This window comes from Cydia strobilella, chromosome 13, assembly GCF_947568885.1.
Source record: "Cydia strobilella chromosome 13, ilCydStro3.1, whole genome shotgun sequence".
Classification (NCBI taxonomy): Eukaryota; Metazoa; Arthropoda; class Insecta; order Lepidoptera; family Tortricidae; genus Cydia; species Cydia strobilella.
In genome coordinates, this window is record NC_086053.1 from 1,562,847 (window position 1) to 1,581,242 (window position 18,396).

Here is an 18,396-nt window from a genome sequence, read left to right on the forward strand (position 1 = left end):
CTTATTTGTATCATTTCGTATTAATACATTATGTATTATTATATCAAATTTGAGCGTATAGCGCGAGATAGGTAGTGCTAGGTGTTGGACATCTGTCGATTAAATTAAATAAAAAAACACACACACACACACACACACATGTACGTAATTACGTGACGCACAGTTAGTATGTGAGTGCAAGGATTGTTATTTACCTGGGGCCACCCTGGGGCAGAAGTAGCGAAATGAAAGGTAGGTTGATTGTGAATCCCAATTGGGATTGGGAATGGTCGTAAATGTACAGCCGGCGTCAAAAGAATTGAACATTCTGTTTAAACATAGGTAATTTTGTTCCTGACTTAAATTACAATTACAATTTAACTGTAATATAATTAAAACAATAGTTTACATGCATTACTAAAAATGTTTATATTCAATTTATATTGTATACTTGCCATGAATCTTAACACTTTTGCATAAGTATATAATATTTAGAAAAAAGCACGTAATTAAATTACTATTAATGTTTATGATGTTTATTTAGGGTTCCGGACCTCAAAAGGAAAAACGGAACCCTTATAGGATCACTTAATTTGTTGTCCGTCAAGACCTTGAGAACGCGTGGAGGTATCGAGTTGAAATTATAACCATATACCTACTCAGGTCTACACTATACAGTCCGTTGAAGTTGTAAAAACATCAAACTACTAACTATTCTAAGTTAACGTAAAAAAACCGGCCAAGTGCGAGTCGGACTCGCGCACGAAGGGTTCCGGACCATTACGCAAAAAACCGGCCAAGTGCGAGTCGGACTCGCGTTCCAAGGGTTCCGTACGTTACACAATTTACACAACATATTTTTTATGTGAAACGTGAGTGAAATGTAATTAACTAATAAAAAACTAAGCTAACTAAGCCCGACTCACGCTTGACTGCACATTTCTAATAGGTTTTCCTGTCATCTATAGGTAAAGAACTATTTTGTGTATTTTTTTAGAACCAGTAGTTTCGGAGATAAAGAGGGGGAATGGTCATTGCTTGCCTATTTTCTTGAATAACTTCTAAACTGTTTATCCTAAAATTATAAAAAAATATATTTGAGATTCTCACAATGATCTCTTTCGTTTGATATGTAATACAATAAAGTTTGAAAAACTTTATTTTTTAATTTTCCCATTTACCCCCCAAAAGTGGCCCCCATGTTTAAAATTCAGTTGTATACGTTACATGTCCGTCTTTGGGTCACAAACTTATATATGTATACCAAATTTCAACTTAATTGGTCTGGACCAATTAAGTTGAAGTAGTTTCGGAGAAAATAGGCTGTGGCAGACAGACAGACAGACGCATGAGTGATCCTATAAGGGTTCCGTTTTTTTCCTTTTGAGGTACGGAACCCTAAAAACGGCAAAAAATCACGTTTGTTGTATGGGAGCCACACTTAAATATTTATTTTATTCTGTTTTTATATTTGTTGTTATAGCGGCAACAGAAATACATCATCTGTGAAAATTTCAACTGTCTAGCTATCACGGTTCATCTGATATACAGCCTGTTGACAGACGGACGGACAGCGGAGTCTTAGTAATAGGGTCCCCTTTTTACCCTTTTGGTACGGAACCCTAAAAATCAAGGAGTTCCCTCAATTCCTCATGGATAACATATATGTATTCCAACATTACTATCATCAGATCCAAAAAATATATTATGCGACCACTATGGAGGTAACGTCTTTCAAATTAAAAAAAATAATTGTTCAAATCGAACCACAGTGCACAGGAAGGTGTCGGAGTAATCGCTGAACATACTGCATATTATAAAACAACATTATTATCAAAAAATCATCATCATCAGATTCACTTCATCAAATTGATGGTTTTCGAGAGAAAATGTTCGAGTTGCTTAAGAAAACACCCAACTCACTATACATGTAACGTACCTTTAAAAATCGGCCAAGTGCGAGTCGGGCTCGCGCACGAAGAGTTCCGTACCATTACGCAAAAAAATCACGTTTGTTGTATGGGAGCCCCACTTAAATATTTATTTTATTCTGTTTCGAGCAGGGACCGGCCCGCTATCCCTTATCGGGGTTTTATAAGGGTATTGCATAAGGCTTAACTCACCATACCCTTTTCCAGACGAAACCCTTTGTTTTGCTTTTAAAAACCCTTATATAAAACTACCACATTTGAGTAATCGGTAGCCCAATACCCTTACAAAACCCTTATCATCCGCTCACCAACACCTTGCATATTGCTTATAAGGGTTAGCCTTATGAAGGGCTTCCCTTTTAGTATATAAGCGTGCTAATTTAAGTCGTCTACCTTGTTCATAAAGCACACATTACTTCGAATCCGAGCGATCGTCGGCGGCGACGGCGGCGTTCTTTGACTAGGCACGTATTTTCTTTCCTTTTCATACACTACCGTAGATTTATACTAATCCTATCTCTTTCACGCAAAGGGAAACCTTTATAAAAAGCGCTTAAAGATAAGGGTAACCCTTATTAAGGGCTAGCCTTATTTTTGGTTAGCTTTTCGGTAAGGGTTAGTCAAAGGTAAGGGTATGAATGGGCTTGCAGTTCAAAAGGGAAAGTCTTTCAATGTGTTAGCCGTGTTTAAGTGTCGCCCATTGAAAGGGTTTTATCGCGGAAAGGGTTGTCCGGTCCCTGGTTTCGAGTGGGCCCTCCACACTCATGCGCGAATCACGGCGGAGTATTTGTTATTATAGCGGCAACAGAAATACATCAGCTGTGAAAATTTCAACTGTCTAGCTATCACGGTTCGTGAGATACAGCCTGGTGACAGACAGACGGACAGACAGACAGACAGATAGACAGACAGATAGACAGCAGACAGAGTCTTAGTAATAGGGTCCCGTTTTTACCCTTTGGGTACGTAATCCTAAATATTGAGGACCTCCTTTCAAACTAAAAAATAATTACTCAAATCAGTCAAATCGGATCACGGGAGTTATCGGCGAACATACATAAAAAAACTGGCCAAGTGCAAGTCGGGCTCGCGCACGAAGGGTTCCGTACCATTACGCAAAAAAACGGCAAAAAAATCGCGTTTGTTGAATAGGAGCCCCACTTAAATATTTATTTTATTCTGGTTTTAGTATTTGGTGATAAAGCGGCAACAGAAATATATCATTTGTGAAAATTTCTAATGTCTAAGCACTCACGGTTCATGAGATATAGCCTGGTGACAGACAGACGAACAGACGGACATAGGAGTCTTAGTAAAGTCTTAAAAATAAGTTGGGCCAAGCCATGCTTTACCTATTTGTATCATTTCGTATTAATACATTATGTATTATTATATCAAATTTAAGCATATAGCGCGAGCTAGGTAGTGCTAGGTGTTGGACATCTGTCGATTAAATAAAATAAAAAAAACACACACACACACACACACACACATGTACGTAATTACGTGACGCACAGTTAGTATGTGAGTGCAAGGATTGTTATTTACCTGGGGCCACCCTGGGGCAGAAGTAGCGAAATGAAAGGTAGGTTGATTGTGAATCCCAAGAGAAGTACTTATGTTGGGCGCATGATGTGCCTGAAAAAGCGTATTAAACATATCTTTACATACAAAATTTATGTTAAATATATTTATATCATTTATTTAGAGTTCAACGAGGGTGCGTAGTTTTAGGGTCGGCAACGTGCACGTATAACTATAACAGTAACACCTCTGGAGTTGCAGGCATCCATAGGCTACGGTGACTGCTTACAATCAGGCGGGCCGCATGCTTGTTTGCCACCGGCGTATTAAAAAAAATTAAAAGTATATTTATCGGGTGGAAATATAGGTACGTAGGTAGGTTTGGGACGCAGGTACCAAATCCCGAGCTAACCGAAATTACGATTCGAAAGTACCGTTAACAGTATACCTATATTGATATAATTAATAATTATAATAATAAGCCCAGACACTGGTGAAGTGATGACTGAGTGAGCGAAAGCAAGCGAAACATCTCCTTTTCAGCTTAGGTAGGTAAATATGCTTTCGTATGTACGCCGTTTGTCATTTCTCAATCGATTCTCATGACATTTTTGAGCAGCTTTGATAATTAGATACATTCGTTTTGCACTTTTTACAAGCTTTTATTTAACTTGACTGTTAGGAGGTAGGTATGAACTGAATGTTAGTTAGCGTGGGTCAAATCTTGGATGTTAAAGCAAATTTGACCCACTACTATTACATAAAAACACTACTACCAAACACTACTACTATTAAATAAAAACACTTTGAACTTTACTCGACTTCCGATTGAGCTAAAATTTTGCATACACATGTAAATCGGATGACAATCCAATATTATGATGACGTGGAGCTGATCTGATGACGGAGACAGGACTTGGTCTTGAGAACTCTGTGGTAAACCAACGCAAACTAATTGTGTTTCGGATTGTTAGCATTGTCTCGAAGAGTATATTTGCACGGCACGTGGAAAGAAAAGTACCTACCTACAGTCAGCAATAAAAAGTTGTACATACCAAACTATTTTTTTCGCAAAAACTTATTTATATAGATAATCGCAATGACATAAACAGTCACTACCCACATATTTGGGGGCTAATTTGATAAATATTGTGCCTTTTAGGGTGCGACTCTGTACGTCCGCTGTCACGTCGCTAAAGATCCTTTATCTCGAGAAGTCGTGGAGGTATAGAGTAGAAATCAAAACTATATACCTAAGTATAACTCAGGTCTACAGTCCCTTGAAGCTGGGACAAAATCAAACTTCTAAGTTGACGTAAATAAAACCGGCCAAGTGCGAGTCGGACTCGCGCACGAAGGGTTCCATACCATTACGGAAAAAAACAGCAAAAAAATCACGTTTGTTGTATGGGAGCCCCATTTAAATATTTATATTATTCTGTTTTTAGTATTTGTTGTTATAGCGGCAACAGAAATACATCATCTGTGAAAATTTCAACTGTCTAGCTATCACGGTTCATGAGATACAGCCTGGTGACAGACAGACAGACGGACAGACAGACGGACAGACGGACAGCGGAGTCTTAGTAATACCCTTTGGGTACGGAACCCTATAAAAAGGATACCTATGGCGGAAGGATCGTGAATTACCTGGCGCAGAAGCAGCAGAATGAAAGGTGGGCTGAATGTCAGTTACAGGAGCAACATCTTGAAAGGTGGATGTTGTGGTGGATTCTCATGTTGTCGGCTATGCTCGTAGCGCGTAGCTCGCGCTGGTAGTCATCTGCAGAAAAAAGTGACCCCCCCCCCCCCCCTGCAATGGCATTGCTGACTTTACACAAGGCATATAATATGCAAAATTGTTGCATAAGTTCAGTTCCAAATTTTAATGTCATTCGCATTCACTTTTGACGACTTGTCTGGCCTAGTAGGTAGTGACCCTGCCTATGAAGCCGATGGTCCCGTCCCGGGTTCTAAACCGGTAGGTAACGGCATTCTTTCGTGTGATGAGCTCGGACATTTGTTGCTGAGTCATGGGTGTTTTATATGTATTTAAGTATTTATATAAAAGTTTATATATTATATATATCGTCGTCTAGTGCCCACAACGCAAGCCTTATAGAGCTTACTGCGGGACTTGGATTATTTGTGTAAAGTGAGGTTTAGACTAGCAAGAACTTGCATGCAATGTTCAATACATTGCGGTATCTGATAAACATTTTGAATGAAGTTTACCTTAGTAGGCAGCAATGTAACGTAAATTGCATGCAAGTTCTTGCTAGTCTAAACCTCGCTTAATAATGTCCTATATTATTTATTTATTATTATTAGATTTATTAAATTTAACTGCTATTTTTTGGTACAACTTTAGCACAATCAGTATAGTGATTTAGGCTTGAAAACAGTCAGTCAGGCATACTGTGGCGGTTATAAAATGTTATTATTGTGTTTTTACGTTATACATAATAGAAACTTACCAAGTAGACATAGGGTCGGTACTGCTATAGCATTTAATCGCTTAAAGCGATTCCCATGTTCTTCGGTAAAATGAAGATCGCAAATCCTCTTTTTTTTATAAAATTCATAATCTGATGGGGTGCCCAACTTGCCCCCAATAAGCTGAACCCAAACTTTAAATCGATCAGGGTGTTTGTTTGGATTTGGAATAACGTGCAGCACCGCACCTGAAATAAGTTATTTTTTTAAATAAATTCAAATGGTGTAACATCTGCGTGACCATTTTAACATCTCGAATCGCAGTATATCAACATTTCAACAACAGAAAATGTCTAGTAGTAGTAATTCTAGACAAAATAATTTACCTTTCTTCGAACATCCAAATGCACAACAATGCGGCATTGTAAACTTAGTCAAGCATAAGGACGCTGATAAGCAATTGTGTTATCCCACATTCAATTTGCAAAAAATGCCCACTCAAAAATTTACGCCAATTGACGCTTAAAGTTGACACTATGTGACACCTTTATTACATTGACATATTATTGCTTATCAAGTTATCAGCATCCATTATTAGTGGCCATTTCCCAAATGTAATAGAAATAAAATATTTTAAATGGCTGAAATATAAAAAGAGGAGCACGAAACAAAATTGTTTTACTTTTAAGTCAATAACAGATACAGTGTTGCCAACATGGGTGCGGGGATGCCACATATAAAAACCAGTTCCGAGTTAAGTAATAAAGATGACGCTATTTTTTCGAATAAATGGCTCTCTATGGGACTGTCCCCCCCCTGGCTACGAGTATGATGGCGACATCTCTGCAAACCAAAGAGCATATAATCACTACGTTCTATGATTATTATTATTTTTATTATTCAAACCTTTGACAGTTGCCAACCCCATTATTATCCCATTATTATATTTATTATATAAATATTATTTCACAGTAGGTGTCAATATGTGATGTGTAACAACGTAACAACTTTACATAGTCGTATTATATTAGTTGAAATATTTCAATTTCAGCGGTCATCTTGCTGAATTTTAATTATGTTGTTGCTATTCCTGAAAGATTGTTGGAAAACGTGCTGTTTTTATTTGTAATAGTTCGAAGTTCCCTTGTCTTGTGTGATCGAGGGCTGTAAATCGCATACAGGAAGAAAAGAAAACACGCACGAACCAGTAACCTTTAATCGGTGAGTTTTGTTCAATTTCGATGAAATTAATTTACAGCACCTGACCTAAACATTGAAATCAATAATTTGTTTATGTAATTATTACTGCATTCAATTCTGTATAGATTTTTTTAATAGGTATATACCTATATTTTCGAAATTTTCGTATATTTGTACACGACTGCCCAAAACAAAAAAAAGAGTGTATTGTTTTCAGGGTTCATGTTTGTATGTGAGTTTCTTTATTCCACCATAACTTCTAAATGCCTTAACCGATTTAGATGTACGATATATCATTAGAATCCTTACGTCATCCCGGGTGACATAGGGTATATGACGTCATAATAAAATCAACATGGCGGAAGTAATACACAATAACGCGCGAAATTTGGAAAAAAATTGCAATTTTATCGAGTGGGGTATCAAAATGAAGAGCTTTGAGAGACGATTAAAATTTATTTATTTTTTAGGGTTCCGTACCCAAAGGGTAAAAACGGGACCCTATTACTAAGACTCCGCTGTCCGTCTGTCCGTCTGTCCATCTGTCTGTCATCCAGGCTGTATTTCATGAACCGTGACAGTTGAAATTTTCACAGATAATGTATTTCTGTTGCCGCTATAACAACAAATACTAAAAAGTACGGAACTCTCGGTGCGCGAGTCCGATTCGCACTTGGCCGGTTTTTTTTATTGGCATAGTGAAGTCATTTAACTATTATTACTATCGTATAGAAACGGCACAATCAGTATTTTGCGCGATGAGTTAATCTTGTTTTGGCATCAAACCATAAAAGCGGAGCGTGAATCTCGCGACCTAAACGCGTAAGCGCCATGAATTTGCGACGCTTACGACGTTTTGGTCGCGTGGTACAGGTTGTGATTGCGACAATTTCATTGTTTGGTATGTCGTTTCGTCTCTATAGTCTATAGTAATAAGTTATGAGTGATGTAATGTTTTTTTCACATCACCAATTCCAAAAAGAATGTAATGTACCTACGAAATTCCTAAAGTAGCATGTATTGTCCTACCTACGTTAATCAACATACTTTTTTTTAAATGTCTAAAGTATATACCTACTGTCATTTGGCTTATTATACGTAGCGAAGCTACGAGTATTTTGAGCACTTGACATATGCATCTTTAGGAATTTCGTACTTAATATATTGGATTTTAGAAATAATGCTATTTAACCTTTTAAACTTAGGCAGAGAGAATCATACTGTCTTTGATGAGTACCTATAGTTTTCTTTGTTCTTACATACTGACAGATTGTGTTTGCCAGACTATAGTATAATAATAATAAATAAGACATTAAAATTGATGAATTTTCCTTTTGGTAATCTTGTTGGTTTACCCATCTGACAAAACTCAACTTTTTATTTCAGATTTCCAAGGGACGAGGCCAATTTGCCAATTTCGTGATATTTTTTACACGGCACATAAACATGCATAATTTATCGATATAAATAGTCGACACAGTACATCCCTAGCAAATTATCAAACTTGTGACTCCCTACAGTGTAGGGTGTCACAAAAATTTGATAATTTGTATAGGGCCTACACAAATGAGACGGGGAATGTTTGCGAAGCATTTTTGCCCGGATTCCATGCTTTAGTCCTTCCGTTGCTTCCGTGATTGCGATAGTCACTACATCACTACATAGTATAAAACAAACTCGCTTCCTGCTGTCTATGTATGTCTGTCCCTATGTATGCTTAGATCTTTAAAACTACGCAACGGATTTTGGTGCTTTTTTTTAATAGAGAGTGATTCAAGAGGAAGGTTTATATGTATAATACATCAGCATTGCACCCGTGCGAAGCCGGGGCGGGTCGCTAGTTTTTTAATAAATTATTCTAAAAAAAACAATCATTTTCAATAATTATGGTATCAATTCTACCACAATCTCAACGAAAGAATACTGAAATAAAAATTCCTGCGGTCTTATTCTTATTAGAATCCATTATGTATGTACCTAGTTCTATTCTTTTGACTCAATCAAAACAATCAAATTAGGTTTATAATAGGGTAAACTAGGTTTTGGTTTCGGTGCAGCGAATTCGAAACAAACCAAAAGTAAAGTAGCAATAGCAAAGTACTTGTCTTTCAAGCTTGGCTGCTAATATAAAATCTAATAATATGCAAAAACCATATCGGGATATAACAATGATCCAAGCACCCAAATATAAGACAATAACATTCAGACCAGACTTGACCCAGACTAAAACAGGGCGTTTAAAGACAGATAGAAATCAGACGTACATACCAAGCAATAAAGTTGAAAATTCATTGCGTAAACCGCATTACGTGACCACCGGTCATACAGCGAAATTCAGTCAGGCAGGTGCGAACTCTACCAAGATTACACGTTCAAGTTTAGGACGCACTTTTTTATTATACGGTAAGCAAATATAGACTTTAACTCGTTTCCATAAAACTTAATTCGTTATGTAGCAAATTGTTCCGCAATTACCAATATTTTAGAGAAGCTAATTTCGATCCTATTGTTAACGAAACAAGGTTAGATTTGTTTTGTGTAGAGCACTAATGATGGCGGCAGTTTTGAAGCGGGCGACTGGTCGCAGTAGACGCAGCTGCCGTCCCGCGCGCCCCGCACCACCTGCCCCGCGCCCCGCGGATACCCCGCGCGTGTCGCGCGACCAAAGAGTAGAATAATGGTAGAGTGGGTTCAAATGTTCAATTTATTATTACTACCAAAGCCGGGAAATAGAGCGTTGCCGGCCGGCTGTCACGTGAACAAGAAATCAAAGTGAGCGGTTTGCTTATAATATGACTCCCATGGTGTTGCTAATCCTGTGTATCAAGGCACTGAAGGCAAAAACACGACACTAATTTTAATGCAAAAAATAAATTTAAATGTATTTTTGAAATAAAACTATGAAAACGGATTATATCGCGTATATTGAGTCACCCGTTGACCACGAACGCTGTAAAGAGTTCGAAACGTCGGGATGTATTATAAATTCAATATACGCGATATAATCCGTTTTCATAGTTTTATTTCATGAGTAACTATCGCGGTAACCGAAGACAATATTAAATGTATTTTATTCAAAATAAATACTTTGACCAGAATAACATTACATTACCATTTAGAACCAAGCAACGTTCGATGATTGTTGAATAAAAATAGTCATCGAACGAAACGTACATAAATAAATGAATTTTATTTTAATACAGTTAAATCAGGAAGTAACGTTAGCAGAGGCTGGGTCACGATAACAATGACCTATTTACAACTGATGAAAATATAAACATGGCACGCGCTCAGACACAATGGCACACAATTGACCGACCACTCAAAAAAAAGAAACAATGGCTTTTGTTTAACAGATTAGGGTCTTAGACGTAAAAATTATTTGAAATACAACACAGATGGCATAATTGGGAACATATCGGAGGATATACTAACGAGCCCAAATGACAGGGTTAACGTTTTGTAGAGCACTATTTTCAGAATGACAGACGACGACGGTTTAACCTATCAAACTAATGACTTCCATTTAGTGCTCTCTGTAGCGGGGCTAGTAAGTGACTAATAGCCAATAAGCAGTTCTTAATTTTCAACCCTAACCCTTTTTTTTTGTTTTGTGACCGCTACCTATGTTTCCTGTACCTTCCGAAGTTTTATTCCGATAGGTATTTAATTTTTTGAATGTTCATCTTATCTTATAAATCAATTAACCTAACTTAACAATGCCTTTTTCGTGAGTTTATAAAAATAAATGGACAAATCAAATAAGATCTCGGCAAATAATCTTTTTTTTCTTAGGAAACAACATCAGGTCATCGACAGTTTACCTAAACTCATATATTATTATTTATTTATTTCACTTTATTATTAACCGCCTAGCACTGACAGCACTGTGGAAAAAATCACAAACAAATATAACACATAATCAAGGCCTCTGTGCGACCGCCGAGTTTTGTAGAGCTGTATTGCTCTGCGCGCTCGGTGGTCTGTGTCGCAAGCGGGCGCAGCTCGCGCCGCCATTCTGGATATTTTGACGGGAAGGTCGGTCACGTGACGCGCCGCGCGGGGGCAGCGGCGCGGGGGCCGCGGGCCGGCTAGACTCTCCAGTAGCCGAGCCATCCGTCTGCTGCTTTGACTGCGGCCGGTCGCCGGAATCCACGCCCCCGTCTCAGCCGCCCGCATCTATTACGTACCATTTCGTTTAGCTTTTCGACCGCACTAACGACGCGATTAGAGACTACGAGATCGCGAAACGAACCATCGACCACGTGTGCCATACGAATATATAGTTCGAACGGCTCATAAATACGAAATGTGAAGAGTTTATTTGCGTATTTTTGCACGGGTGTGCGTTCGGCGACGGGGCGGAGACGCCGACGCGGGGCGCGCTCGCCCGGTCTCGACGGCTCGGCTCACTCGCAGACATGTCTCGGCCGCGGACGGAGCGCGGCGCGGCCGGCGCGACTCGCGCGGTAGTGTAACATGCGCACAGCCCGTGTACCATGGATGTGGTGACTCCTCACATAACGTCAGTGCTGAAGACGTACCAGGCGCACGCGCCGCGGAGCCTGCAGGGCCCGGGCGGGCAGGCGGGCCGGCCGGCGCGGAGCCCGCCGCCGCCGCCGCCCCAGCCCGCCGCGCCGCCCATCCTGCTGGCGCCCGACCGGGTGCGCGGCGAGCGCGGGGAGACGTTGCTCGAGGGCGAGCCCATCTCCTGCTTCAGCGTGGGCGGCGAGCGGCGCCTCTGCCTGCCGCAGATCCTCACCTCCGTGCTGACGGACTTCACTTTGGAACAGATTAATAGAGTGTGTGATGAGCTGCAGATCTACTGCTCGCGCTGTACCCCGGAGCAGCTTCACGAGTTGAAATCTACTAGTGTATTGCCTCGCTCGGCGCCTTCCTGCGGTCTGATCACGCAGACTGACGCGGAGCGGCTGTGTGCGGCGCTGCTGCATACCCCGCAAGGCTCCCGGCCGCATAAACTATCTGGGTATCGCGTCTACCATGAATGCTTCGGCGGCAGCCGCGGGGTGTTTTCGGCCGACTTAAACCTAGTGCAATGTTTGGAGTGCCGTGCTATGTACAGTCCGCGGCGGTTCGTCTGCCATTCGCACGCCACAGAGAACCGAACGTGCCACTGGGGTTTTGACTCTGCGCGGTGGCGGCGTTTCTTGCTAGTGGCGGATGAGGAGCAGGATAAGGAGAAGTGTGCCGCGTTGCTGGACGCTTTGGATGTCGACGAGCCGCAGATCGTCGTTCCTCTTAAGCACGCTTTGAAGCGAAAACAGGTAAGAATCTTGAGAGACAAAGCCCTAGTCTTATCATTCCCCCTCGGATCTTTCTTACCCTTTTCCTTTTATCTCCTCATTCCCTGTTATGACATCTTTCGACGAAATCTGAATAAATAAGAGCGAGCAATGAGCGAACGGGTCGTCAACGCGAAACAAAGATATTCGTCCGTATCTTAGAAGAATCTTATTTGAATAAGGTTGGAATAATTCTCATATAAATTCGGGGCTTATTGGAATAATGGGTTGAATACATGGACATGACAAAACTAAGAGTTCCGTTTTTAGCACTACGGAACCTTACAAACTAAAACCAGTATTACAATAGAAAAATAACCTCGCCCCCAAAAGATTCGCACCAATTGGCACTTTGGCTTGGAGTGGGTTGTTTTTATAACGGGGCTCAAAAGGCCGGTATTCGCAGCATCCGGGTCCATGGGAAGAGGCGCTTGAAAAGCCATCGACAATATTAGACCCTTTGTCACGTTTCGTCTCTTATTTACTGGCTGTCACGTTTTCCACTAGGTATCAACAATTTTAGCGGTGCCTCTGATTATTATGTCTGCGTAACATTATCTTCTTGCAAAACAAGCTTATCAGTAGCGATAGACTACATGAGAACGACAAAAAGAACGATGTTATTGGCTGGAACACTAATAACTTGACTTGAGGTCAACGTCGAGCCATCTAGGTAACCCTAGAGTTAATTGGTGATGATAATTTGAGTCGGTCGAGTAAGTTCAGTCACCTACATGCGTTGAGGAATCGATTGGGTAGGTATCTCGAATATGCCTGGATACCAAAACTATTTTCATTGAGACAATTGACAGTTTACGAGTATCTAGAACGGACGATCAGCTCAGAAGAAAAGACTAAAGGATTAGTGAAACACTAATTAAATAAGAAACTTGATTTGGAAAGGGAGGGAAACTATCAATGAAACAATCTAATAAGAAACCCAAATTAACAGGCTTAAAGAGAAGATATATCATAAATAAGTACCTTTACCGACATCTCAATCTAGAACGGAACTTTTATTATATCTACGAGTACATACGTATACTATATAGGAATATCTACCATTTGTTATAAAAATACGTTTAAATCCCCGAACAAAGAATTGAGGAAGAGATCTCTGAAAACTTTCTTTGATGAAAAATACATCGTGTACTATTCGCAATTTCGCAAGCAAAATACCAGCTTTCACGTAATGATGACCCTTGTCATTAAAACATTCACTCCACAGTCTGCACACTGTCACTCCCAAAAATCCGCACAAACAATTGAACAAAACTTGCTGACCCGGCCCGGAAAACTGGTTCAAAACCGGAATGACCGTTTTCAAAACCACCATACAGTAATGCCTTACGCCGAACTTCGTGTAATATTACAAAGTAAATTGCGAATATAAATCGCTGTTCAGTGTTCGTCCTTCAGCGGAATGTTAAATGGCGTATGATTCCGCGCCGTAGATAATGTTTCAAAACAAGTCTGCGGAATGGCGAGTTCTGCTTGAAAATCTTGTTCTACTTTAGTCTGGTTTTATACTAATTTATAGGAATCTCTTTTAGGGTAAAATAAGATTCTTATTTTAGTCGCTTTTTAGGACTTCCTTTTGTAAAATATATCTTAAAAGCCTGCTTGTGAAGCCGATGGTCCTGGGTTCGAATCTAGGTAAGTGATGAACACAAATAAGTATTTGTTCCTGAGTCATGGGTGTTTTCTATGTGTATATCGTCGCCTAGCACTCATAGTACAAGCTTTGCTTAGTTTAGGGCTAGGTTGATCTGTGTAAAATGTCCCCTAATATTTATTTATTTATTTATATTTAAAAGAGGAACATTAGCAAGATTTCCTTTGACTTGACTTCGACAAACTCGAGATAAATTTCAAACAAATGAGAAAATACATTATTTTAAATTCTTGTTGGATTTGAGACTGATCTAAACTGACCAATTTATAAACGAAGGGCCTACCGCGAAAATCGAAGATCGAAATTTCAGAGACAAATAGACGAACGAACTAATGCAGTGGCGCAGTAAGTTAGGCTTGATAATGATCAGCCGAAATTAGAGTTTACAAAAGGTAAAATCAACAATCTTTAGTGACTAATCACAAGAGCCGAGAACAATGTGGATATAAGAAGTATTTTGAATTTTGGTTCCAGTCCCGATAGACAGGATTGTTTTATCCCAGAAATCCCCTAAGGAGGTGAAGTTTGTGTTGATTATTAGAGTAGCAGATGAAGTGAGCAAAAGTCCTATTCCTGGCACGTATTAAGGACATTAGACATCCCTAGAGTGTATTTAACCCACAAGCTAACTAGACTTTATCCGGAACTGTGAACCCTTTACATCGCTAAATTTCATCTAATGTATAATGCATCTCTCAAAGGGCTCATAACGTGTAATTTATTAGATCGAGCGAGATACGTAAACGCCACGGTAGCAGATTGCTCCGATGGCTAAACCTGTACGTCTAACTGTTGTTTCTAAATCGCCGGTTAATGCACTCTGCGTTTGTAAAGGTGCAACGTTAAAGGAGGCTGGTTTATAAGGTAATTGATGGTAGAGTCCGTGTGCTAGCTTTGCACTTGCTTTGCACCGACTTAAATAGAACAAAGTGAAGGGGTGTCATTATAAACAACATATTTTCACAGAAATTATCAATTAGGTAATGATGACATTGCCACTGACAAAGTGCCATGCAGAGTTAGCTTGACCGGACTATATGGCTTGGTAAAATTTTATGAAAAAGAGCTAAACACTGCAAAAAATTGTATAATTGCCACTCGCTGAAATTAAGAGCCAGCCACCAATATTGATCTGGTCCGTCTAAAATGTTTTGGGAAATTGGAAGAGTCGCTTTTGATTAAAAGAGTCTATGGCTTGGTAAAATTTTATGAAAAAGAGTAAACCACTGCAAAAAATTGTATAATTGCCACTCGCTGAAATTAAGAGCCAGCCACCAATATTGATCTGGTCCGTCTAAAATGTTTTGGGAGATTGGAAGAGTCGCTTTTGATTAAAAGAGTCTATGTGTTGGTATAATTTTATGAAAAAGAGCTAACCACTGCAAAAAATTGTATAATTGCCACTCGCTGAAATTAAGAGCCAGCCACCAATATTGATCTGGTCCGTCTAAAATGTTTTGGGAGATTGGAAGAGTCGCTTTTGATTAAAAGAGTCTATGTGTTGGTATAATTTTATGAAAAAGAGCTAACCACTGCAAAAATTTGTATAATTGCCACTCGCTGAAATTAAGAGCCAGCCACCAATATTGATCTGGTCCTTCTAAAATGTTTTGGGAGATTGGAAGAGTCGCTTTTGATTAAAAGAGTCTATGGCTTGGTAAAATTTTATGAAAAAGAGCTAACCACTGCAAAAAATTGTATAATTGCCACTCGCTGAAATTAAGAGCCAGTCACCAATATTGATCTTGGTTTGGGAGATTCTCGCTGTTGTAGGCTAAAAAGTCGAATGATGAACTCTGGGACTCCGAGGGAAATAATCGAAACATTTTTAGGGAAAACAGAAGATAGCAAGACGTCGAGTAAGTCGAGAAATGATATAAATAAACAAATAAATTTAAATGCTGCAAATGTACTTAACGCAGTTAACTGCTGCGCTAAGCCACATAACCGTTAAACGGCATATAAACTCGTTTAATAATTGTTAAAACATAAGAATCTCCGCCATTAGGAGGACGCAAAGCACCAACGATAATATTATTCCAATGGCTTAGCAAGGTCAATGTGAAAAAATATTCTGACAATAAACTGAAATAAAGATAAGAGATTAAGTAAGGAATGTCTCGGTAAGTTCGTTTTATTTTGTAATAAATAGGAATAAAAGAAGAGTAAAAATAAATTGATCAAGGCATCCAATGCCAGAGGCAAGAAGTACCTATCTGTTCTTCAGCATTGGCGGGTGGTTTTATACAGAACTCTGAAAGAACTTGAAAAATACGCAGTCCGTCTGCAAACTGACCGTAAGTCCAAAAATTCTGGATATCTATTTCCGATCTTACGGAAAACCTACGCGCAGGCAAGTCCAGGGCTCAGGCAGACATGGAAAAATGTGCTATTAGATAACGCAGTTTTTTACTGTATAGTCTTGAGTTACTCACGTGTAGCCGAATAGTTTCCGAAATTGTAAAATTTCCACATTGAAAAATTTTCTTAGTTTAGTATATGGGAATCGAAATTTTCTGTTTACAAAATGAAAGTTTCCTTGATTTACTATGAAATTTTCGAGAACTTTTCACACTTTTTTGAAACTTTCGCAACTTGCACACCTGTAGTTTAAGGATGACTCACGTTAGACCGGCCCGTGTCCGGGCCGGAGCTTCCGGCGCTTACTTTTCTATGACATGACAGGTGATCACGTGATGCTCTCCATAGAAAACGAAGCGTCGGAAGCTCCGGCCCGGACACGGCCCGGTCTAACGTGAGTCATCCTTTATAGTTACCTGGTTTGCAAGAGGGCTTACTATACAACTCTGTAAGCAGCGATAATTATGGAGGTAGTACACGCTTTAGCAGTATTATTTTGTATTCAGTAGTATTTATACTTATATCCAGCCTATTAAGCACAGGCTGACTCACACCGCCTTTTAAAATGACATTACACTGTAACATCAGCAAAACAAAGGCACTGACATGACATGCTTAAAACATCGTAAATACTGGGATAAAGTTATCTTCTCATTTGTTAGTATAATTAAACATTCGTAAGGATGTCCCTTTGGGCTGTTTGGTGGCAATGTTGGAGCTGAGATGCATGAATATAAAAAGAAATGAATATCAAATCAAATGTGGGGTGATACAGGCCTGTTCCAAATCGTGTGTTCAAAAAGTTTGAATTTTGGCTCTTTCCAATGTGTTTTCCTGCCCGGAGCATGGAATACATGGAAAATGCACCATACCAACTTTTGCACCACCACCAAAATCTTTCCTAAGTTCTGTTTGTATATATTTTTCGATTTGGAGACTAAAATGACAGTTCGACTGGCCACTGTACTGCCTAATAATTTGTAGCAATTCTGTACAAAAATAACGGGTTGGTTAATATCTGGGATATAAAAATAATGTTTAGATTAAGTATTGGCAAGTAAATGTACTTACAGGATTATTTGTCATATTCCTCCTCCTTCCTCCTCAAGTCCTCACGTCACTTTCCCACTGCTGAGTATATTGGCTTTGACGAAAGCTTTGGAATGGGGTTGGCAAGTGAAGTATTTTACAGTTGACACCAGCATAGGTCTTAGGTTAATCCTACGAATAGTGTCAAATTCTTGTTTCTTCTCTAATTTTATGGCCTGGCTGGGATGTCCTTTAAGCCTTAATCTCATAGAACAAAACTAATTAATAACCTTCTCATTTTTTGAAGTCGGTTAAAAACCTTTGATAGTTGCAGTTGCCAACCTCATTGGGTTGTCTACTTGATGCCAGTCTTTAACTTGATGTCACGTTTTTAGCCTGTGTGACCTGTGTAGCGTTTCGCATTATATCATGGCATTGCACCTAATACAATAATGATTCATAAATACAACAGCCAATGTTTACCCAGGTATTGGCTGTTGTATCTACGAATGTTGCTATGTATTTTTCATGTCACTGTCAATGTTGTATTGACTTGTGAAAGAGCTCTTGAGGCCTTACAGAATAAGTTTTTGAATTTTGAATATGATTCCCGAAATCATCAGTTAGGTTATTCTTTTCTTATCAGGCAAACTTTACCGTTTTAGAAAAACAGTTCCATAGATCCACAGATAATGGAAAGTATCCGTAAAACAGCTGTTTATGCATGCAAAGTAAAATATGGAGCCCACAGAATCCCGTTCCCCGATTGTTCTGCGGACGGTTGGTTGCCGTCAACGAGGCGTGTGCGCACAACATTACAGTTCAGTCACAGTAGTCTGAAGACAATGATCTACATGAACAAGTAGTGCATTAAACCTTCCCCACTGATCACTGAGCCCTACCGCGAACATTTGAAATTTCTTTATCTGCCCCTATCGCTCGAATATGCAAGAGCGAT

At 39.4% G+C, this 18,396-nt stretch overlaps 2 protein-coding genes across 2 annotated transcripts in view; one reads left to right on the top strand and one right to left on the bottom strand.

Moving 5' to 3' along the window:
* LOC134746477 (sterol carrier protein 2-like) overlaps positions 1 to 18,396 on the bottom strand; it is a 187,382-nt gene that overhangs the window by 63,090 nt on the left and 105,896 nt on the right. The gene's annotated exons all lie outside the window — the stretch shown is intronic.
* LOC134746487 (ski oncogene) overlaps positions 11,094 to 18,396 on the top strand; it is a 100,144-nt gene continuing 92,841 nt past the window's right edge. The window contains exon 1 of the mRNA XM_063680894.1: positions 11,094 to 12,355. Within this exon, the coding sequence (XP_063536964.1) occupies positions 11,570 to 12,355 (786 nt within the window). The 5' untranslated portion in view covers positions 11,094 to 11,569. The remainder of the gene's footprint in view (positions 12,356 to 18,396) is intronic.